This window comes from Poecilia latipinna, unplaced genomic scaffold (assembly GCF_001443285.1).
Source record: "Poecilia latipinna isolate Pla-1442-1.1 unplaced genomic scaffold, P_latipinna-1.0 Scaffold4546, whole genome shotgun sequence".
Taxonomy (NCBI): Eukaryota; Metazoa; Chordata; class Actinopteri; order Cyprinodontiformes; family Poeciliidae; genus Poecilia; species Poecilia latipinna.
This window is the reverse complement of record NW_015117162.1, coordinates 1-21,966: the sequence shown is the minus strand read 5'-3', so window position 1 is coordinate 21,966 and position 21,966 is coordinate 1. Positions and strand designations below refer to the sequence as shown.

At 35.7% G+C, this 21,966-nt stretch overlaps 1 protein-coding gene across 3 annotated transcripts; it reads left to right on the top strand.

Moving 5' to 3' along the window:
• The first annotated feature begins 1,840 nt into the window (after nucleotides 1–1,840).
• On the top strand, nucleotides 1,841–18,173 carry LOC106942773 (ATPase family AAA domain-containing protein 2-like). 3 transcript variants are annotated; one of them, XM_015026106.1, is made up of 29 exons: nucleotides 1,841–1,949; nucleotides 2,052–2,263; nucleotides 3,497–3,588; nucleotides 4,118–4,146; nucleotides 4,580–4,673; nucleotides 5,050–5,119; nucleotides 6,583–6,661; nucleotides 6,746–6,865; nucleotides 7,165–7,219; nucleotides 8,385–8,447; nucleotides 8,849–8,960; nucleotides 9,129–9,244; nucleotides 9,366–9,540; nucleotides 9,714–9,802; nucleotides 9,889–10,048; nucleotides 10,292–10,382; nucleotides 10,473–10,787; nucleotides 10,877–10,994; nucleotides 11,109–11,295; nucleotides 11,719–11,904; nucleotides 12,067–12,202; nucleotides 12,325–12,521; nucleotides 13,100–13,259; nucleotides 13,601–13,723; nucleotides 13,927–14,013; nucleotides 15,602–16,009; nucleotides 16,685–16,818; nucleotides 17,595–17,723; nucleotides 18,064–18,173. In XM_015026106.1, the coding sequence occupies exons 2-29, from the start codon at nucleotides 2,102–2,104 to the stop codon at nucleotides 18,094–18,096; spliced, it is 3,720 nt and encodes a 1,239-aa protein (XP_014881592.1). In that variant the 5' UTR covers nucleotides 1,841–1,949; nucleotides 2,052–2,101; the 3' UTR covers nucleotides 18,097–18,173. The 3 variants fall into 3 exon arrangements, with proteins under 3 accessions (XP_014881592.1, XP_014881594.1, XP_014881593.1); XM_015026107.1 differs by having other exon boundaries at nucleotides 1,860–1,913; XM_015026108.1 differs by lacking the exon at nucleotides 15,602–16,009 and having other exon boundaries at nucleotides 1,843–2,263.
• The last annotated feature ends 3,793 nt before the right edge of the window (nucleotides 18,174–21,966 follow it).

Sequence of the window (21,966 nt, the reverse complement as noted above, 5' to 3'; positions counted from 1 at the left end):
ATATATATATATATATATATATATATATATATATATATATATAATATACTAATCAAAATCTTGTAGAAATTGTGAAACTGACACAAGTTTTCTTTTTGTTCAGAGAAAATAAATCAAAAATAAACTGTGTTCTCTGGCTGATCTATGAAATCTGATATTTAAAACCTACTTACAAATAGGAAGAATTGGACGAATGATTATGTTCAGTATTAGTTAAGCACACAAAATACTCCTAAACTATGAGATTTCCAAATAAAAATGTACTTCAATGTGAGTTTTTTTTTTTTTTTTTTTTAGTAGACTTGAAGAGTAGAAATAAAACTGAGTTTGAAAATACGTTGGATTAGCAAAGTAAAATTTATTTGTTTAATTATTAACACTACATAATTACTTTCTCCCATCTATGAATTAAGGGATTTCTTTTTAAGTTCATTTGGATTTTTGCAATGTTGATAAAAAGGTTTGTTTCATAAATGTGTTCTTTTAAACATTTGCTTTATTGAGTTGATTATTTCTCTAAGTTTTCTTATTTTCTATGGTATCCATTATTAATGGAATACAAGATTGTTTCTTAAAAAATTTGTCTATCTTTTATTAGTTTTTGCTTGTATTTTGGGAGTTTATGGGGCTTTATTCCATTGATTTAAAGTTGTGTGATAAATGGTATACATTTTTTCGACATTAAATTGCACCGGTGGTACAAAGATTACTCAGAAATAATTGTATTTTGTATGTCAAATGATAAGAATATGAGCAAAATATTGGCATTAGTGCCTTGCCTCAAATAGTTAACTCAAGCTATGTATGAAGTTTTTCAGCAATTTTACTGTATCACCTTCGTAATCATATCTTTACATGTTTCCTATTCACTGGTCTTTTGTGAGAGACCTTTTTGAAATGATTTAGACTTCTGAACAGAACACATACTAAATGCTGAAACCTGTCTGTTTTTGTTTCACTCTGAATAAATAAATCAAAATATTCTATAAGTTGTTGCTTTTTTCATGGTTTACATGAAGTTTTTATCATTCTGCCCAGTGTTTTTAAGTTTTAGCTAATATCAAGATGATGTTAAAAAATTCTAAGTTTTAAAAATCTCTACATTATGCTGGGATTCTTAAAATAGAAGCTTTATTAGCAGGGCCTAACTACCAGAAGTTTAATCACCATAGTTTTGACTTTGGACTTCATGTGTACAGAAAAGCGAAATGATAATTACAGGGCAGATGAGTGCTCTAACTCAGCTTTGCATAAGTTCTACATAGTGTGCTGTAAATGACCAAATATTGATTTACAAGTGTACATAATATGTAAGACTTTGAAATGAGTTTCTCTGATTTGATAATAATTGAGAAAAACACATTTTATTTGAGCTATTAAACTGGTTCCAAAATAGTATCTTTTTTCTTATATTATTGAAATGAAACAGTTTGACTTTTGAAAATGATTCACAGGTGTAGATGTCCCTTTAGCATTTAAGAAGTTAATTAAAACTTAACTTTTTTGAACAAAGCTTTAATGTAAAATGTTATTTTAAATTAACAGTAAGATCCCAGTTATTTCAGATGGTACATGCATAATGTGAAATGCTCTGCACAAAACACAATTTCCATGAAAGATTGGTGAAAGTTGGATTGTTTTGATGGCAACTTAGTTATAACATAATGAGTTTATCAGCATTAGTGCATTAATAAATCTGGGTTTTTAAAAAGTCGTAAAACTATACGTAACACACAGAAAATGTACCACTCATAGGATAGCAATATCTGTTTTTCTATATTTCAAACCCATTTAAAACCTCATTTCCTTAAACACACGTACATTACGTCGTGACGACCACTAGGCGGCGGCAAAACTCAGCCGTTTGAATGGACTCGGGTTGCTGGGCTCCGAGAGCTTATCAAGCTGTCTGGGTGTGTTTGACTTTCAGCTCCCTCTCTTCAGTCTCAGTAAGACGGTGACTCTTACATCATCTCTGCAAAACATCTCTCAACAGGTCGAGGTGACAATGTCGGTGTTTGCTCGTTTTCTTTCTACTTTTAATACTTTAGCTGGTAAGCTAACACATTAACCGTCTCCGGGTTAGCGTTTGAGCGTCACCATGGTGACGAACCGTGGTCGAGCCAAAAGCAGAAGGGATGTAGTTCGGAACCGTAAGCTGAAAAAGAAGGCAGCCAAGGTCTCGAAGACACCCCAGCGAGGCCGGAAAGAGACCAGCATAAGGACAGCGGTGACTCGTTCAAAGACGAAAAAGCTTCCCAAAGTCAGTGTGTTAATACTGCTGCATTTTTTAAGTTTTAATGTTAGCTGTTGGTCAGAACGAACCAACCAACGAAAGCAAAACAGGAAATATAAATCTTATAAAAACATAGCAAAATATATTTATATATAAAAAAAATATATATAGTGGGGTACAAAATATTTTCTCCACATGTAGATGGTGTTTTTTTTGTCTTAATTTTTATTAGTTGTCAGTAAATTGCCTTAGCTCTGTTATGATACACCTATGTTTACATAACTTTTTCCCTTACTTGTTTTCACTCTTGTCTGCTTGCGAAAGCGTTTTCCGCTTCTATGAGTATTGAATGTATAGTTTATATTAACATGAAACATTAATAAGCACAACAGTAATTGATAGCATTGTCTTTTTAGCTTGCAATGTTTTAATTTCTTTAAGAGCATAACTATGTAGCTATCACGTTTGTTTTTAATATAATTGCAAGATTTCTTCAAACATTTTCCGGTATTTAGATTTATTTTAAAGGAATTAATAACTACTGCTTTAAAAACTACGTGAATTTTGATGTTTTGAAAACTTAATAGCAGAATCTCTAATTGATTTTAATAAATAGTGTTCAACATCATTCAAATTAATTTTGCTGGGTGTGCTAATCAAATTAATGAAAAATACAATCTGAAACTGAAATCATATTAATGAAAAATACAAACTGAAACTGAAAAGCAAATAATTATATATAAAAGATTCCTCAAAATACAAAATATAAATCTGTAAAATATCATTCAGCTTTCTTCTTTGCTGTTTTGTATAATTACAACAAAAAATGATTTACCTTTTATATCTTAATCTCAATGAATACATGACAAATGTGCATGTTTCAGGTCAGTATCACTCTTTTGTTTTCATTGTGATGATCTGACTGACTTAAACAAACCAGTAAAAAACGCATTCCCAATTTCTAAAGGGGTTGTATAATATATTACTTCTAGTAATTAATGGACAATATACTTAAAGTGTCAAGACTTTAGACAGATCTCAGTGCCAAAGATTACTGACAGTGTCGGATGAGAAACAGGGGAGGGAGCAAAATGTGTATTTATTGCAAGTAAAATAGTCGTAGCAATATTTATCAATATTCTTCACATGACTTACTGATACAGTTACTGTAGCCCTTAACAACCGGCATTCTGCTATTCTGTAATACATATATCTACATGATTAACAGTAACATATACTAACCTATGAAATATTCTTTAGAGAGTTCCTGCCAAGAAAGAAGAAGAGAATCACACTAATTCACACACACGTGATGAAGAAGTTGCAAAAAAAGCTGCAAGAAAAGTCATCAGGTCAGACATTAGAACCGAAATTTCAAAAACCAGTAAAGATCTGAAATAACTGAGGATACATTTTCTAAGTGAGATCTGTAAATATATAGATGCATTTTCATACAATTTTTCTTCTTAACTTCAAGTTTCCAGTTTATATTCAGACTACATACAGGACTTTGTTATAAAAAAAGTTAATCAGTTTTCTATGTTGGAACCCCAGTGTTCATAAGGTTGCTTATAAAAGGTTTGCTTGATGTAGTTTATAAGTTTGATGAAGTTGGTGAAATATTCATTGATGCTTATACCAATATTTCTGATTTGGTTGAGTTTTTTAAACCTCAAACCTCAGACTCCAAATATTAAAATTTTTAGCACCAATTCTAATCATCAAACATTGTTTGTTCTTTGTTGAAACAAAGAACAAACAATGGCATGAATCACAAATGATCTAAACTATGATGCTAGACCTAGTGTTTATTGTTTAATTTATCATTCTTCAGCTTTTCTTTTCAGTTTCCTTATGCAGATGTTTGTCTTGTGTTGACAGGAGATCTTCAAGACTTAAGAACCTTACAGGTAAGACATGTTTTTTTTTTTCTTACATATTAAATATAAGCACTACTAAACTTTGAATTCAGTTTAATTCATATTCAAATATACCCTATTAATCCCAGAGGGAAATTAAATAAAAGTTATAACCTTTGGAGAAAAAGTTGTAACATATGTTAAAGTTCTAATTCAAATGGATATTTGGATGACAATCTGTCCTCATTAGTTTATACAAAGCTTATTTCTTTTTATTTTATATAAGTCCACATTTTGATTTATCCAAATAAATCCAGAGGTTTTCCTCTTGGCCTCTATCAGTCTCAGGTATTATCAGGCCCAGAAGGTTAGACAGTTTTAGACATTCTTTATATGTTGAAATGGAAAAAACAAAAAAAGACACATGCATGGATAAGTTTTATATAGAATATAGAATCTAAACATATACATGTCATTGTGTAAGGAGGTAAGAAGAATGGGATCAGGAAGAGTCCCAGGAGAACCACACCGACGACTACATACGACGCCTCCAAAAAGTTTGACGCCATCAACAGCAAGTAAGACGACTCAGTAACATAAACAGGAAGTATAACACACTGTCCAAACAACTGCATCAGTTTTATCTTGATGCAGTTTTTAAAATGACCTTAAATAAAAATGAATAGATAATTTTGGTTTATTCATTTGTTTTATAGCAGTGAAATGTGTGCAGATGTAATATTCAGTCTTTACTTGTGGACTTGCCAGGCAACAAGTCTTCTTTAAGAAAATTTTGTTTAATGATACACATGTGAACAGTCACATTTATGTTTAATTGTTGCTCTTATCCTGGTTATTAGCGACAGCATCTTATGTCGGGGAGGAAAATAAGACTGTGACGAAAACAGATTTGATCTTTAATATTCGTACATCTTGATTATCATTTCTCTGCAGCCACGGAGACCAGAAGGATATCACCAATCAGAAGAAGAAAAAACGACTGATTAGGAACAAGAAAGATGGAGTAAGTCTGGACTAAAAACCATCAACATAATTAGTTATTTACTTCATTTGCAGCCACAGTAGAAGCTTTAACCTTCAGTTATTTCTAGTCTTTTTGTAGTAAATGGATACAAAAAAGTCTTATGATAGAATGGAACCAAATGTTGGACTCTATTATTTCAGAAAAAATGATCAACTTTATCTTCTGTTTTTATTTGCAAACATTATTATTATTATTATTATTATTATTATTATTATTATTATCATTATTATTATTATTATTATTATTATTATTATTATTACTATTATTATTATTATTACTATTATTATTATTTTTGTTGTTGTTGTCGTCATTGTTATTATTATTATCATCATTATTAGTAGTAGCACTTGTAGTAGAACTAGAACTCTCAGTTTGGGTTCTTTTTAATGAAAATATGATGCATCATAGTGGTAATATCACTTGCATACTTTTAATTAATTTGTTCTAAGATGTTAAAAATGGAACCAAAGTCATCAAAAATCATGAAACAATTGCAATGTTTGAATTGGGTGAATTTCATAAATACAGCAACCTTTTCTGTATGTTTTTGAATAAGCTGCATCTGATCGCAGCTCTCAGCGGCTCCCAGCAGCATGGGTTTGTTTTGACGGCATGCTCTCATGCTGTGTTTACATTCCGCAGCAGCTTAAAGCCCCGGTTCATGCTGTACTCAGTCTGTATGGGTGGGCACCCTGTCTTATCAGCTCTCTGTGAGGGAGGTGCACCCAGCCGCACGCTGACTTTCCTCTCTGCTCACAACTCCTGGGGCGGGGATGACAACTCTATCAGCTGCCAACATATTGGGGGAGGGAAAGGGGGAGCAGCTGAGAGTGTGAGGAGCATCAGAGTGTGGTTATGTCACATGAGGGTGACAAAGCTTAGATCTTCTTGGTTGTGAGGCATCGCTCTCAACTGGTGTGAACTCATTTCTGTCAATCCCTCTGTTTTATCCAACTGAAACAGCAACAGAGAGCAGATTTCACTGAGATGTAGTTGTAATCAAAGGTCCCATGTGGAAATCAGGACACGGGAGGAGTGCCATGATGGATGAAAATGCTTAATCGAGGATACAGCTGTTTATCTCTCTAGTCTCTCTAGATGTTGGAACTGAGGCAAACTGTGTAAACCCATTTAAAAAACACTGTTTCTGACAACAACATGTCAATAGACTCCCTTGTCTCTCGCAGTTTCTGTAAATTATTACTATATTTGATTTCACTGAGTAGTTTTTTTCTAATTATTTTCATAGTTTCCCAAAAATAATAGAAGTGTAGCTTCACAATTACAAAAACAGAAAAACAAAGTTTAGTGATTAAACTGCTGTAAAATGTTACTTTGAAATCAAAACTTCAAAACCCTGATGTAATTTTGCTCCTTTTTTAAAATACAGTATCTCTCTTAGTTTTATTAATGACATTTAAGCTGTATTTATGTATTTATAGAAGATTGCCTCTGAAGAACAGAAGTCGATAACACCAGAACCGCCGCAAACAGACCTCATTGACACTACAGATGATACCGGTTTGTACAAGCATGAAGCAGTGAAGGAGAGGAAGAAACAAGATGGGTGTTTCATCATGCTTTCTTCTTCTGTGGTATTTCCAGTTGATGATGTAGATAGTGGGATTGGAACAACTGCAGATGAGGACAGTAACTGCAGTGTGACTGAGAATTTTGATGCCACACATGGCAAGGCCTCGTCTCCTTACCAGGGACCCAAAAGAGGTCAGTTCTGCTGTGTCTGTACTCTCAGCACAAAAAATATGAAAAATGAACTGCATTTTCTCTAAAATAGTTAAACACAGAGCAAGACATGAAATATTATCTTGTTAAATCTAGTTTAGGAGAGCATATGTCAAAACACTTTTAAAATGTAACAACACAACTGTATCACTTCCATTTTTACTTTAGGAAGGAAAAATGAACCAGATAACAAGGAATACAATCATTAGTCTAATAAGATTTATTAAAATAGTAATAAATCAACCCAGTTCTGGATTTCTGTTCTGTTCTGTTCCTAAAAGGACATTTCCAGGTCAGTCCATCAGGAAAAAGTGTAACACGCAGGCGAAACTTCAGGTGAGACCATGGATTCAACACTCTCTCTTCTTTAAGCAGTTTGAAAATTAATAGAAGAAGCAGCATTATTTTTTAATACACCATTAAACCCATCTAAATAAGCTCAAATTAGATGGAAATGCACTTGGAAGAGAGTGACTGCAAATATTAAAAATAAGAAATCTAATTGTACTTTAGTTTATTATAGACAACTTTCAAAAACACTTCAACTCTTTGCTGACTGGTTTAAAAAAAAGAAGCAAACAAACAAAAAAACTATAGTTTTTTTATTGTATTTCCTAGATATGTAAGTGACTTGGCTCGTATTACAGGAATATACTGTTGTAATGAACCTGTTCTAGGTCAGGTTATTGCAAATCATGTTTTTGGAGTGTAATTCTGCTTTAATTTACTGAAAATATTTCTCAGTTATTCACGTTAGATTATGATTCAGTGAAATATTTTACAAACTGATCTTGTTTCTCTTTGGTTGTTAAGACGTGTATGTTTTTGTAAAACCTACTCATCACTACTAACTGATCATTTACTGAATAATTTAAAACAGATTTATTTACAGTTATAAGTTTTAATAAAATCATTATGAATGATCGTGTGCTTTCTATACTTTTTTGCTATTTAAAATTATTTTTTCTTCGCAAAAATATGATGCAACTGTAATGATTTTTAGAAACAAGATGATCACAGCAACAACCACATGACATAATTTGGCTGACAATTTAACTCTGGCTCTTGTGGGCTTGGGCAAAGTGGTTTCACATTGGAATAACTGGTTCTTATTGTAAAATTGCTAAATACAGTGATCACTGTTGAATGATTAATAATTATAACTTATGGAAAACTATTTGAACTGTTCTATTGATCCCTGAAACCACTTACCAAAAAATGTTTAAGTCTAGTGAACATAGGTATTTTAGTCTGTATGAAAAATATGTTTCTCTGTAGGTTAGAAAAAAACATGACCATACATATGACAATGTGAGAAAAATTATTTTTTTAAAAGTCATTGCAACTATATTTGTTCCCTCGTGGAAAAATTACAGTTCAAATCCATCATTCACGGCCTGTTGATGCCAGGAATGTGTGTTTATTTTACCTTCTGACAGGAACTGCTTCTTTTCTGCTCAATCTGAGACACATATTTGTTTACTTCTTCTCTTTCCATCAGGGCCGCTCAGAATGCATGGTCGACTGATGACGCTGATTCAGACGATGAAAAGGCCTCCAGCAGGTCGGCAGAGACAATGAATATCTTCACTGAGAACTGTAACATAAGTTCTCTCTTGGTTTTTAGTGTCCAGTGTTAAGACCTTTATGAAAAAAAACCACTGGTTCAGAATAACCACGGAATTTACACGGAATTAGTTTACCGTGTAAATCCTTTTCAATTTATTTATTTTTTTTTTTCACAAATAAAAAAAGTAAATCAGTTATTATACAGATTGGACAGAAACATCAACTCACTTGCAACTTTCTGAAAGTTGGTTAAGTTTATCTTTTATAATGTTGAACTTGTCCAGGTCTGACTTTTTAAATCTATTTGTTTACAAGAAATCTAAGTGCAGTTTTCCTTGATTGGTGTTTTTCCCCATATTTTACCAATTATCATGTTTTTTTTTAACTCCGCCTCAGCAACTGCCGTGCACTCGGTCTGCGTACGGAGGAGCTTTATAGTCCTCGCAGAGACAAGCTGGCCATGGGAGCAGGTCTGGCAGACATTGATCCCATGGCTATTGATCGGATGGTAAGTTACGACACAACTATCATATCTGTCACTCACCGGTGTGTGATCCTCATGGATCCTCTATTCTGCACTTCTACATTTTTATTGTTTACAATATGTGATTCTCTTGCAAATATATATGTACTTGATTCTCCTTTTCCTTCCTTGTTAATTTTATTTTCTCCTCAGGTGGGCTTTGACAGCATCGGTGGGCTGTCGGGTCACATCTCAGCTCTGAAGGAGATGGTTGTCTTCCCTCTTCTCTACCCAGAAGTCTTTGATAATTTCAAGATTCAGCCTCCCAGGTGACTCACACAGACCATGAAGAACTTTACAGGATTTATGTTCATTCTCTAACACTAAATTATGTTCAGCTTTAATTTATTTAAACCTAAATAAAAAACATAGTTTTGTCCCTTTTTTCAGGGGCTGTCTGTTCTATGGCCCGCCAGGGACTGGGAAAACACTGGTTGCCCGGGCGTTGGCCAATGAATGCAGCCATGGCAACGAGAAGGTGTCCTTCTTCATGAGGAAAGGAGCTGACTGCCTCAGCAAGTGGGTGGGCGAGTCAGAGCGACAGCTGAGGCTGCTGTTTGAGCAGGTAAAGGTAACTTTAAAGTTATCTGATGTTACTGCACTGCCCCCTTGTGGCTGGTTGCAAAGAGGGCTGAAAAAATAGGTTCAAGACTTACAAAGATTCAACAATGTCATCAGTTTTTGGAATAAAAACAAACATTACATCAAAAAAATGCTACGCTTTTGTTCATTCTTCAGGCGTATCAGAAACGTCCCTCCATCATCTTCTTTGATGAGATTGATGGCTTGGCTCCTGTTCGATCCAGCAAACAAGATCAGATTCACAGGTCTTTATAGTCCTTAAATGTACATATTTTACCTTGACGCTCTTTCTGTGGCTGTAAATAATAAATTTATTTTTAAACTTCTGCAGCTCTATTGTGTCAACTCTGCTGGCTCTGATGGACGGGTTGGACGGTCGAGGAGAGATTGTGGTGATCGGAGCGACAAACAGGCTGGACTCCATCGACCCAGCTCTGCGGCGTCCGGGACGTTTTGATAGGGAGTTTCTGTTTGGCCTACCTGACAAAGAGGTAAAACTTTATTCTTTTCTTACATTTCATCATCTGCCTGAAATTTCTAACTTAGTTTCTAATATTTTATACAGTAGTTTGACTCTTTGAAATAGTTTGCAAGTGTATATTTTATAAGAAGCTTGTATTACTATCAGTTAATTACAATTTTTGGAAGTGTTGAATATTGGAAGTGTTTTTTCAATACTTGTACAATTCAACTGGAATTCTAAAATTTATAATATTTTGGTCCTTGTGTTTCAGTCTCGTAAAGAGATTTTGAAGATCCACACACGGCTGTGGAAACCTCCTCCTTCAGAAGACTTTCTGGATGAGCTTGCAGAAAAATGTGTGGGTAGGTGGGATGAAAATCACATGCTTTGTAATTTGCCACATTCACTTTTTTTTAAATGAAGTGACCTCACCCAATCCTTAATTGCTGCAGGTTACTGCGGTGCCGACATCAGGGCGGTGTGCACCGAGGCGGCGCTGTGTGCCCTGCGGCGCCGCTACCCACAGATCTACGGCACCTCGCAGAAGCTCTTGCTGGACGTCTCCTCCATCTCTGTTAGCAGCTGCGACTTCGTGGCGGCTATGAGGAAGATGAAGCCGGCGTCGCAACGCTCCAACGCCTGCCCTACAAAACCGCTGTCAGCTGTGGTCCAGCCCCTGCTGCGCTCGGCCCTCAGCCACATCCTGGAGGTTCTGCAGAAGCTATTTCCACACGCTGAGCAGGGGATGAAGAGGAAGAGGGAGCCGGGTGAGTGAGTGCTGAACGCTGGAAGCATTTCTGTTGGGTTATTATATGGAATCAAATTCTGAATTTTTACATCTGTGTCTTTGTGCAAGATCTGACTTCTGGTATCTTCGATGATGGTCTGATGAGTAGTGGAGATGAAGGGACCTCAACCTGCAGCATTTCTGCTCCTTCCACCTCCCAGAGCAAAAACTTTCTGCATTTTGCGAGGTGAAACATCGTGCTGGGCTGGCACAGAACTCTATCCAACATAAAACAATATGTAATATGTATGTTAACTTAAACTATAAATGCCTTCGTACTCTGTTCTGTTGGCTCCTGCAGGAGTGCTGTCAAACACCCAACGTCCCACCGCCCCCGAATGCTCCTGGCTGGTCGCCCGGACTCTGGTCAGACGTCCCACCTGGCCCCTGCAATTCTGCATGCCCTGGAGCGTTTCACTGTCCACAGCCTGGATTCTGCGGTGTTGTTTGGTTTCAGCTGGACTTCTCCCGAGGAAGCCTGTGCGCAGGTAATTGTTAGATAAGACCACACAGATGCTATCACGAATTCATAGACTTTATTGTAGTGCAAATTATTGAGCACCTATACTCATAGCTCAAGATGTGTCTATCTTTCTGAAGGATTTGATTTCCTGCCAATTTATTTCAAATTTGGATATGGAATGTCTAAATCAGGTCTTATTTTTCTAATTAGACTCAACTGCAAGGCTTTTACAGCAATGTTTAAGCTATTTTATAATTGTAATTTACACAAAGAGGCTGAAACTTTGCTATTATATTTACCAACCTGCACACCACAAAGTGAACTATTGTTCTTCAGCAACATTTGGTGGTGTTAAAAAGAAACTGCAGAAAGAATCAAAAGAAATAACAGGACAATTTAGAAAAAAAAACTAAATTAAAGCTTTAAAGTAAATGTCTCCCCTTATCAGGTGTTCTGCGAGGCCAAACGGACATCTCCCAGCATCCTCTACATCCCCCACATCCAGCAGTGGTGGGACACAGCAGGAACAGCACTTAGAGCCTCGTTTCTCAGCTTGCTGGGCAGCATCCCCTCTTTTTCTCCCATCCTCCTTCTCGCCACCTGCAGCGTTCCTCACCAGCAGCTCGACACAGAGGTGAAGAAGCCTTAAAGTTTCCTTTACCTCTTCTATGAACTCACTTATTTTATGCTGCTTCTTTGAGTTATTATTGAAAGCAGGAAAACAAAGCCAGAAACACTCATTCCAGGGAAGAAAAATTAACATATTATACCTAAACATATCTTGTTTTATCATCAGATACAAACTCTGTTTCGGGAGGAGTATGGGGAGATATATACAATGGCTGTTCCCTCCCGGCAGGAGAGAACAGAGTTTTTTGAGGATCTTATTTTGAACCAGGCGGCTGAACCTCCACCATCTAAGAATAAAGGAAGTATGTGACACAGAGCATGGTGTCCATGGTGCTCTGTTCCACTCATATGCTGACTGTTATATACCAAATATTCAGTAACAGTTTAAAAAGTTAGCCTAATTCACCTGCTTATCTGCCATCAGTGACCCAGAACATGGAGATCCTTCCTGTGGCTCCACTTCCTCCCCTGAGACAGATGACCGAGCAGGAGCGCCTCCGTGTGGAGGAGCAGGAAGAGGACGTGCTGCGGGAACTCCGCCTCTTCCTCCGTAACCTCACAGAGCGACTGATGGTGGACCGCCGCTTCAAGGCCTTCACCAAACCTGTCGACATAGAGGAGGTAATCCCATTCTTTTTTTTTATTTTTATTTTTATTTTTTTATCAAGCTCTAACTGGAAGACTGTTTACATCATAGTAGGATAGCGAAACACTTCATTGGATTAATCATGTGGCATTGATCATTTATTGAAATAATCTTCAACTCATTTAGTAATCTATTAGTTGTCACCTAAAGTATAGAGACTCTTGAAAAAACTGAAAAAAGAGCAATAATTAAGCCAAAGCTGTATAACATTTATATACATTTTGCATTTAAGATGAAAACATTTTTGTCTGCAAGTATGTTTTACCCAAAATTTCTCAAGTGGCATAGTTTTAGCTTCACCTCCTTCAAATTCACTAAAGGAATGCTGCTATTGCATTTTAGACAATAAAGTGTTTATTTTCTTATTTAAAAGGGATTTTATTATTTCCTTTTCATATTTAACTGTTTCCATTATTGTATAAAATGGCTTTTCTGGAAACCCTCTAGGGATACAGTTTAAAACTAAAGCAAAGTTAATATTAGGTAATTGTGCTCCTGCTCCTTGCTGGATGTTTTAGAAAGAGTGTAAAACCATGAACTCTCCATCTTCCAGGTCCCAGACTACCTCATGGTGATCCAGAAGCCCATGGACCTCTCCACCCTGCTGTACAACATTGATGAGCATAAATATGTCACCGTTGATGAGTTCATGTCAGACGCAGACCTCATCTGGCAGAACGCTCTCGAGTACAACCCAGACAGAGACCCAGCAGGTGGTAGTAAATACATAACTCCTTATATAATGAACTCAATGTTTTAAGAACATTTGAGAACCATCTGAGGTTTTATACTTAGCATGCTTTTCAAGCTTCAGATGCTTTTGATGTGGGCTAGAGGTGACAAGCCCTTTGTATAAAGTGTTATCATTTTAAAATGACCGAGTGCAGAGCTTTTGAAGGAAATTAAAGCTAAACTATAAGGTTTTTGTGCTTTCTTTATTGAGTCTGCCATTTTGCTTTACCAAAAATATTAGAGTATCCCTTAGAGTTTTACCTAATGTGAATTCAAAGTTTATATAATTTAATATTCATGTGAAATGGTTTGCTTGTGTCAGATCGTCACATCCGTCACCGAGCCTGCGCCCTGAAAGACACAATGCGAGTCATCATCAGAGACGAACTGGACAAGGATTTCCAGAGGATCTGCGAGGAAATTCGAGAGTCTCGGCTTGATAGAGGTAAAACTTTGTTCACTGCAGCCAAACTACACCAGGTGTTCAGCATGGACTCCTGATTTAATCCTTACAAAGGCTATTTAGTTCTGAAGTAATAAAACATCCCTTTGAATTAAAAATGTCTCCTATGGTATGTATTTACATAGTCAGTGCTTATTTTTTTAAAGCTTCCAACCCATAAATTAAGACTTTTATTTTTATGACAGCATTATCCCACAGGGGCAGAGCCACTCTAGAGTTGACCAATGGCTTCTACAACTCTGTGTTCCCCAGAAACAGCACTGGACCTCAACGTAAGCCTTGATAAAAATTCTGTCTTGAAAAGACAATGTAACTTAACACCAAAATGTAACTTTTTCAAAGGTTTAAACTATCAATGGTTAGTATTCTTCCACAAAAAAATAAAATACTTGAATGGGTAATTATTTTTGCTCTTAACTTAAATGCAGTCATATTCAATAAATTAGAATAGCATTTCGATTAGACTCATTTGTCAAATAGAAAGTGCCTTTTGAAAAAAAAAAAAAAAATCTTTAAATGGGTATAAAATGTAGTGTTCATTAAAACCACAGTTCTCTATTAAAATTATTTTTCTGTTTTTGTCTGACATATTATTCTAATTTTAAATGTGTTTTTATTAGCTGTAAGCGAAACTTCTTTTAACAGAAATAAAGACTTAAAAACCTCAATTGATTACAAGATGTAATAGTATTTTTTTGTGTGCGTGTCTGAGCTAAATGAAACTAAAACACGAGAGAATATTAGACTGCAGGCGTTGTAAATTACAGTAATTTTAACTTTCCTTTCACCACCACTGTGTCTGTAGTGTCTTTTTCAGGGCTAACCAACATGTTGCGAGAAAACTGTGGTAGTGAAACAGACAACTATCCTCAGAATAGCATTTGTACAGTAACATTTCTGTAGTGCAGTTAAGCCCTTATGAGTAAAACACAGACTAATTATGTAGTTGCAGTTTTTGTCACAAATAGCCATTACTGTGGTGAAATGGCTGGACTTGAGGAAGACGGTTTTTAAATCCATCTGTAGGTTGCAGGTTTAACAGCTTTCCAAGGTACCTCTGTTAGCAAACTGTTCTCTCTCTTACTGGATAAATAATCATCATGTTGGCTTCAGACTTGACATGTAGCCTTTGCTATCACTACTTTTGTCTCAGGTGGGCTCTGGGTTCATTCGCTGCATGAATTTCTAGTACTTGTCTGCCTTCCTCCCTTTTGTTAGTCTTCATTTTTTATGGAAATTAATATTAATATTGTAAGCTCCTAACTAAAAAGGAAAAGTTAAAAAAAATGATGACATACTGTTAAAGAAAATTGTTTACTTGGTTAAATTAACTTACACAAATTTATAAAATGAATATCAGGTTTATTTTTCTGGCAGGAACAATACAAAAAAGTCTAAGAAAAATCAAACAGTATTATATTATGGAAAATACTTAATATGAATTTCTGTTTAGATCAAACTGATAAAAAAAGAAACCAACTACCATTTTTAAATTCATGTTTTCAAGAAATATTATACATCGTCATGTTAAAGAAACACCTTTGTTTAATGAATCAGAGGGAAAGAAAGAGGTGAAGTAAAGGTGCAATGACAGAGAGCAGCAGGGTCTTTTTTCAAATGTAAAGGCATTAAAGTCACAGAACCGATGAGAAGAAGAGGTAGAATCTGCAGAGCTGAGAGAAGGGAGAACTACGAATGAGAGAGAGAGTCTGCAGCTCAGGGAGAAAAGGCTAAAGGAGAACAAGAAGATCTAGTGAACAGAGATTCAGCTCCACTCCATCGCATTTCTTCTCTGTGTAATGACTCTTCCTATCCTCTCTCTACCCTCTATCCCAACTCTCTTCTGACTTCTTTTTGCAGCACGTAAGAAAAAGTCTTTCAAATCATCCCGAAAATCCAAGTGGAGCACTGGTGTCATTAAGAAACGGCAACAAAAGAAGACAGCTTCAACCTCCTCAATGTCCAGCATAACCAGTTCAGATTCAAGTGCAGATGGAATGGGAGGGGAGAGTAGTTCTGTTGGCCGAAGCTCGTCCAGTTTGTCAGACAGCAGCGATGATGACGAGAACATCTTCCTGAAGCTCAACAGGAACCATCGTGACTTTAAAGCTCTACAAAAACGTCTAAAGCAAAACTGCAACGAGTCCAGCAGCAGCAGCAGCAGCAGCAGCAGCTGCACTCCCAAAATTAAACTGAAGTCCAGGCAGCCTTCAAAGTCTGACCCAATCCGAAGGAAGTCGTTGACGGAGTTTTATTTAAAGAAATTAGGTGTGTGTTTGTCTAACAGAGATTTGGAGTGGAAGCTGGACCTCTAACTCAGGCTGTGTGACCGCCCTGCTCTTGCTCTACTAACTGGTCTTCATGGGACTCTGACTGAGCTTCAAAACCCTGCAGTGTGCAAAACAGGTAGTGAAAGTGCTGCTTCTGCTCCTGCTTTGCTTCTCCTGACGCTGCTGAGCAAGATCTAAAGAGCAAACATTTCACAGTCAGGCAGAACTCTGGGCGCAGAGCCAAACTGGCACAAAGCTGAGCCGAGAACAGATGCTCTCTGATATTCTGTCACAGAAATAAATGTTCACTTCAAATAACTCAAAAGAGAACCAGTTTTTGATTTACTCCACAGGATTATTTTAGTTTGAAATGCTGGTGTTTGTACTTGTACCCCGTAAACAAAAAAGCTTTACCTCTTGTTTTCCTTAATGTGACTGGTGCAGGATAAGTATATTTAGATGCAAACAAAAATGAAGCTTTAATTAAAAAAATATAGGTTTGATATAAGAATTAAAGTTTACTTCTTAACTTTAATATTATACGAAAATATATAATTGTGGTTATGTGTCTTGTCTTTGTTGTTTGCTGTGTGCACCCTTTTAAAAACTGCAGTAAACCTTAGCATAATTTTTCAGCTAAAAGGAGAGCACCTTTCTTTTCTGTCTTCCTCAGAGAGGCAGAGAAAGACTGAGATGAGAACAAACAAGGCTGTTTTTGAGCAAATGCAGCAGTTCAACAAGAACAGATCTGAAGAGAGTGTTGACGAGCAAACACCCGACCTGGTAGTTGATCACAAAAAGCTGAAAGTAAGTTAACTCTGGTTATGTTTTAAGATGTTGGGCCTTTATTTTTAAAGATTTGCACTGCTAACAATAAAATACTGGCCATTTTTTGCCTGGGTTCTTAAAAGTTTGATTTAAATCAAGCATGTTTCTACTGGGATTTTATTTGTAACAGACCAGGTCTTAGTAGTGCATAATCTTGAATTGAAACAAAAATAATCCAGCTTTGCTCATTTGGAGAGTGGAATTTTTAACCATTCTGCTTTGCTCAAGCTCCTTTTTTTGGAGAGTCTCTGAATAAGTTAGCAACTGTAAAATATCCTAAAAGTGCCTAATACCTGGTTAGCGATTATCACCCTTTTCCAGGAACCAAAGAATGAAGTTCTTTTGTACTTTTTGAACTCAAAATTTAATGCATCATATTTATATCAATGCATGTTGAAATGTCTATTTCTAAGTGCTAATCAAAAATGACATCCCAAACATTAGCCCCGCCCCTTTTTGCTCTGATTGATCCTGTGAGGGTTCTAACGAGAAACAATTGGTTAAAAATATCTGTACATCTTTTTAAACATTTAACTAATATTTCACATTTGAAATGTATTATCAGTTTTAAATACACATTAAATACAATTTGATCATATAATTTCTAAGTAACTGGATATAGATTTTACCTTTTTGTTTTATGAGGTTAGTTAAAATGGAATAATTGTAAATTGGAGCTATAGGGATAAACTGAAATGAATTAAAGTAATGTGCTTGCAGCTATTGTTTGCAGTCATTATTTTTGTTTTCTCCAGGAGCTGCTGAGCAGAGCAATAGTTAAAACAGAGGCCGCTGAGGTGGAGACTCTGGAGAAGTTTTATGCTCTGTTGGCTCAATCCATCTACAGACACAGAAACAACTACAACAAGACAGAGCTCATTAAGGTACAGCAATGCCACTCAGCTTTGTTTATTCAGGAACCTTTTAGATGGAGGCTACTTAAAAGAGTTCAGAAGTTGCTAAAGGCTATCACATGCTATTGTGTTATTTTAGCTGTTACATGATTTTATTACACTCAAGTTGAGGGAAAAGCTGCTCAGCTAAAATTCATAGTTTTATGATCCACAAACATAACTGCCGAACGACATGTTTTGGTTTTAGATGCCTGTAAAGAAAAAGAAAAAGCAAACTCATACTTTGTGGGGGAGTTTATTTGGCAAAAAAAAAAAAAAAAACTACAACTGGTTTATTTAATAATTTATTTTTCCTCTCTTTTTTCTCTAGGAAATGAAGAAGGAAATTGAAAACTTCTCCTGAGCTATAATAATAAAACCCAAGTAAATTTAAATGTAGTTTTCTTTTGTTTTTATATTAAAGTGACAGTATTAATTTGAGTTGTTTGAGCTTTAAGTCATCTTCTAATGTTATTCCCTAATCAAAAACATTCTTGGAGTGTGGCTTTGATTTTTTCATGCATGTTTGAGAAATCATTTAATTTCCCTTGGCAACCATTCAGCAGTGCAGAACGCTTGGGGGGCTGAAGATGTAGCTCCTCCTTGGAGCTGCAATTTCCAAACTTCCGAGCTACCGCCTCACAGAGCATTTCTCCCACATGACTTTCCCTTTCAGCTCCTTCTGACTAGCCAGCACCAGTTAGCAAACACCTGATGGAACTGTGCATCTGCTGAGCTCATTGTCTGAGCTACTTTTTAGTGCAAAATTGGTAAATGCATTGTTGAAGGGTTAATAGGGGAACAATGTTGTGACGACTTCCTGAAGACTGAAAGTTGGAAGAAGACAGAGGCCCATTCAAGGCGTTAAATTATGAAATTGATTTTTTAAAGTCATATTTGAGATATGCAGCACTTTATAAGAACTGAAGGTGACATAGTCACTTGATTGTTCTACAAAATTTTACTATGTAGCTGGGAAGCACATGATACTGCCCCTTGAAAGTACCGTATATTTATAAATTGTAGCAAAAATTCTAAATACCTCAGTATTCATAGTATTGCACCAGATTCTCTAAAGATTTATTGCTTTGACATTTTACAAAAAAGTAAAGCTTCTGGCTATTGTGTTTATTTACTGAATTTATCATGATATGCACTTTATAAAAGTGTTGTTCTGGGTAAATGAAAAACATTGACTGTGTATTTTGTGTATCAGCCCACTAAAGTGTGCCTGTTTGTTTGTGTTTAGTTTAAGTCGTTAAGTATTTTTACTTTTAAACACAGAACTGGATTTACATCCAATGATCTGTCATTAGGTTTCAGCTTCAAATGCAGCAAAGAGAGTATAAGAATAAATTGCTAACATTTCACATGCTTTGTATTTGCTGATGTTAATAGATAACATGATTGGTTGAAATAAATAGTTTTGAACTTGTGTTACATTTAGAGCAAGCTGTGTGTGTGTTTTTCTTATATTTTAGGAGATATTCATATTTCCAATGTGATATTGGAATGTCCTACTTTTTTTCATTAAATTAATACGGCTCTTAGTAGCAGTGTATTTTATTTTTTTATGTTTTACATTTTATATTCCTGAACTGAAAGCAGTTAAGTGTCGTATGCCTGACGCAATGACGTACATGAACTTTCTCACCCCACGCTGATGTACGGGAAAAAAATAACAAACATGACCTCATTACGTCAACTTTTCGCTTCCGCTGTTTTGATTGCTTTCAAAATAAATAGTACAGGTGTGTATGACTACAGTTCTCCGATAAATATGCTTGAGGTGTTTAGATAGATATAGTTCCTCTGAAATGACCACTTCTTTATGTCCAGTAAAAATAGGACTGTTACTTTTTTTTTATTGGAGCATGGAATAGCTTAAAAACCAGAGGAATATCTTGGATCTTGGAATAAGTAACACATAAAAATATTTAGTTTTATAATCTGCACTTTGTTTTTTAATCTATTTATATTAAGCATTCACATATAAATTACCAAACTATTTGATAATATATCGAATGATATTTCTGGCAAAATAAAAAAAAATTAACAATGTGCATTTTAAAAAAATATATATGTAAACATTAGTCATCAAGCAAGTACTGAAAGACTGAGAAACATGACTAGACATGTTTTGATAAAAACTGAAATTTTGCATTACATTGTAAAAATGTCATATTTTGTAAAAAGAAAATTAAAGTACTTATTACTCCTAGCAGGTACATCGTTTTGAAGGAGAAATTTGCCTGTTTTACCTTAGTGACCTTTAGTATGACTTTTATTGTGACGTCCTCCAACCGGATGCAGTTGTCAGTTCTTGCTAGCCTCCAGCAGCAGTACAAAAAAATTGTTCGGATTCGGTAAACTAGCGGTGCTTTTTTTATGAAAATGTCCTCCCCAGAAGCAGAAAAACAGAGCAAACAATGCGTTGTAAAGCGGCGCCATTAAAACCCGCAGATAATGGGCGGTGGTGAGCTCAAGCCCGGATGTTAGAGCGGCTCTGTGACGGGCTGAAGCAGATGGGATCCATGGTGAATTTGGGTAAAAGGCGGAAGACTGCGTATCAACAGGGCGAAACAGAGATGCTACACAGCTACAACCGCTAGTCACCTAACTGTTTGTTCCAACATGCAGGTAAGCGGAAACCGACAGGGCAGGTAAACTTATGCAGCTGGCAGGTGGGTGTTAGTGGTGGCTATTACCCACTGCCACTCATGTGGACTGGGCTCATTGTCACAGTAAGGGGGGATAGCTAACGTTAGCAAGGAGGATGTTGTCGTTCCTCTGGGTGTTTCAGGCAGAAAGCTAGCTGTGGAGACACGGGACATTAGAGCTGAGTGTGTCGGTTACTATGACTGCATGGTCGTTACTAAATGCAATACATTTAGTCAAAGGTGGGCAGCGTACCCTACAATTCTACTCAAGTAAGAGTGGCACTACTCCAACATATTTGTACTTCAGCAAAAGTTAAACGTGACCATCAAAGAAATTACTTGAGAGTTAAAAAAGTACTTCACAGAAGAGTTATTCTTTTATGATAAGAACATCTAATATAAGAAAAGTGATGTGATCAGAAAACGATAATTACGTGCAAATTTTGGTATTTATATGACAAAAATAGTACATTTAATTACAAAACAAAATCAAATATTTTTAATGTTTTGGTTAATGAAGCAAATACGTACAGTAGGAAATGTACGTATTTGCTTACCCTGTTCTTACCCATATTAGAACAGGGTAAGGTATTTTCAGCGACTGTATTGTTTACAGTTTATTTTTGATTTAAAAAGTCCCAAGAGGCTCAGCAGATAGTAAATAACATTAGAAGGTAACACTTTATTTGAAGCGGTCTGCATACGACTGACATGACACTGTCGTAAACATGTTATAACATCTGTCATGAACATGAATAAGTCTTCATGAACGTTTATGACTATTGTCATGATGTGTCACTTGGTAAATAATTACACTTTTAATGCAAAGTTGCATTAAAAGTGCATTAACAATGTCAACTTGGCATTAATTGGTAAATAATGACATTTTTATTCAATGTTGCACTGAAACTTACATTAAAAGTCCATTAAAGGAGTCAACTTTGCATTAAAAGTATTATTTACCAAATGGCACTTCATGACAATAGTCAAACATTCATGAAGACTCTTTCATGTTCATGACAGCGGTTGTGTCATGTTTATGACAGTGTCATGTCATTATCATGTCAGTGAGACCTCCTGTTTGCTCACACAGCTTGTGAGCAAACAAGAGGTCTCACTTTAGCATAAACTGTAGGCATGTTTCTGTGTCTCATGCAATTTTGGGTGAAACATGTTTGTTCTTCATTCAGCAGGCTTACTCCCAGTGGGTAGAGTAACTAGAAATTTTAGTCAAGTATGAGTAGTGATGTATCATAATGTTTCCCAAAAAGTTACTCAAGTAAATGTAATTAGTTTCTGCCCAGTTTAATTAATTAGTTTAAGGAAGTACATAATTGCTAACTATTAGCTTCATACTTTAACACCAAACTGTGTGCTGTCAAACCACTTTAAGACAGTCATTATGTTTTCAAAAGTCATATTGTGTTTATATTAATGTGATGAATTACTACTGTAACAGACAGAAATTCAGTCAAAAATTCAACATTTACCTGTCAATTAAATCATTTCACCTAATCTGCATATCAAAACTGGCCCAGTTCATTTTATGTTTTCTGATTTCATCCATTTATTAT

Bases quoted from the DNA above. Each gene is read 5' to 3' on its own strand.
- LOC106942773 (XM_015026106.1), top strand. From the start codon at position 2,102: ATGGTGACGAACCGTGGTCGAGCCAAAAGCAGAAGGGATGTAGTTCGG. The intron at 9,803-9,888 runs GTCTTTATAGTC...AAACTTCTGCAG, and splicing joins AAACAAGATCAGATTCACAG to CTCTATTGTGTCAACTCTGC. The intron at 10,995-11,108 runs GTGAAACATCGT...TGGCTCCTGCAG, and splicing joins AACTTTCTGCATTTTGCGAG to GAGTGCTGTCAAACACCCAA.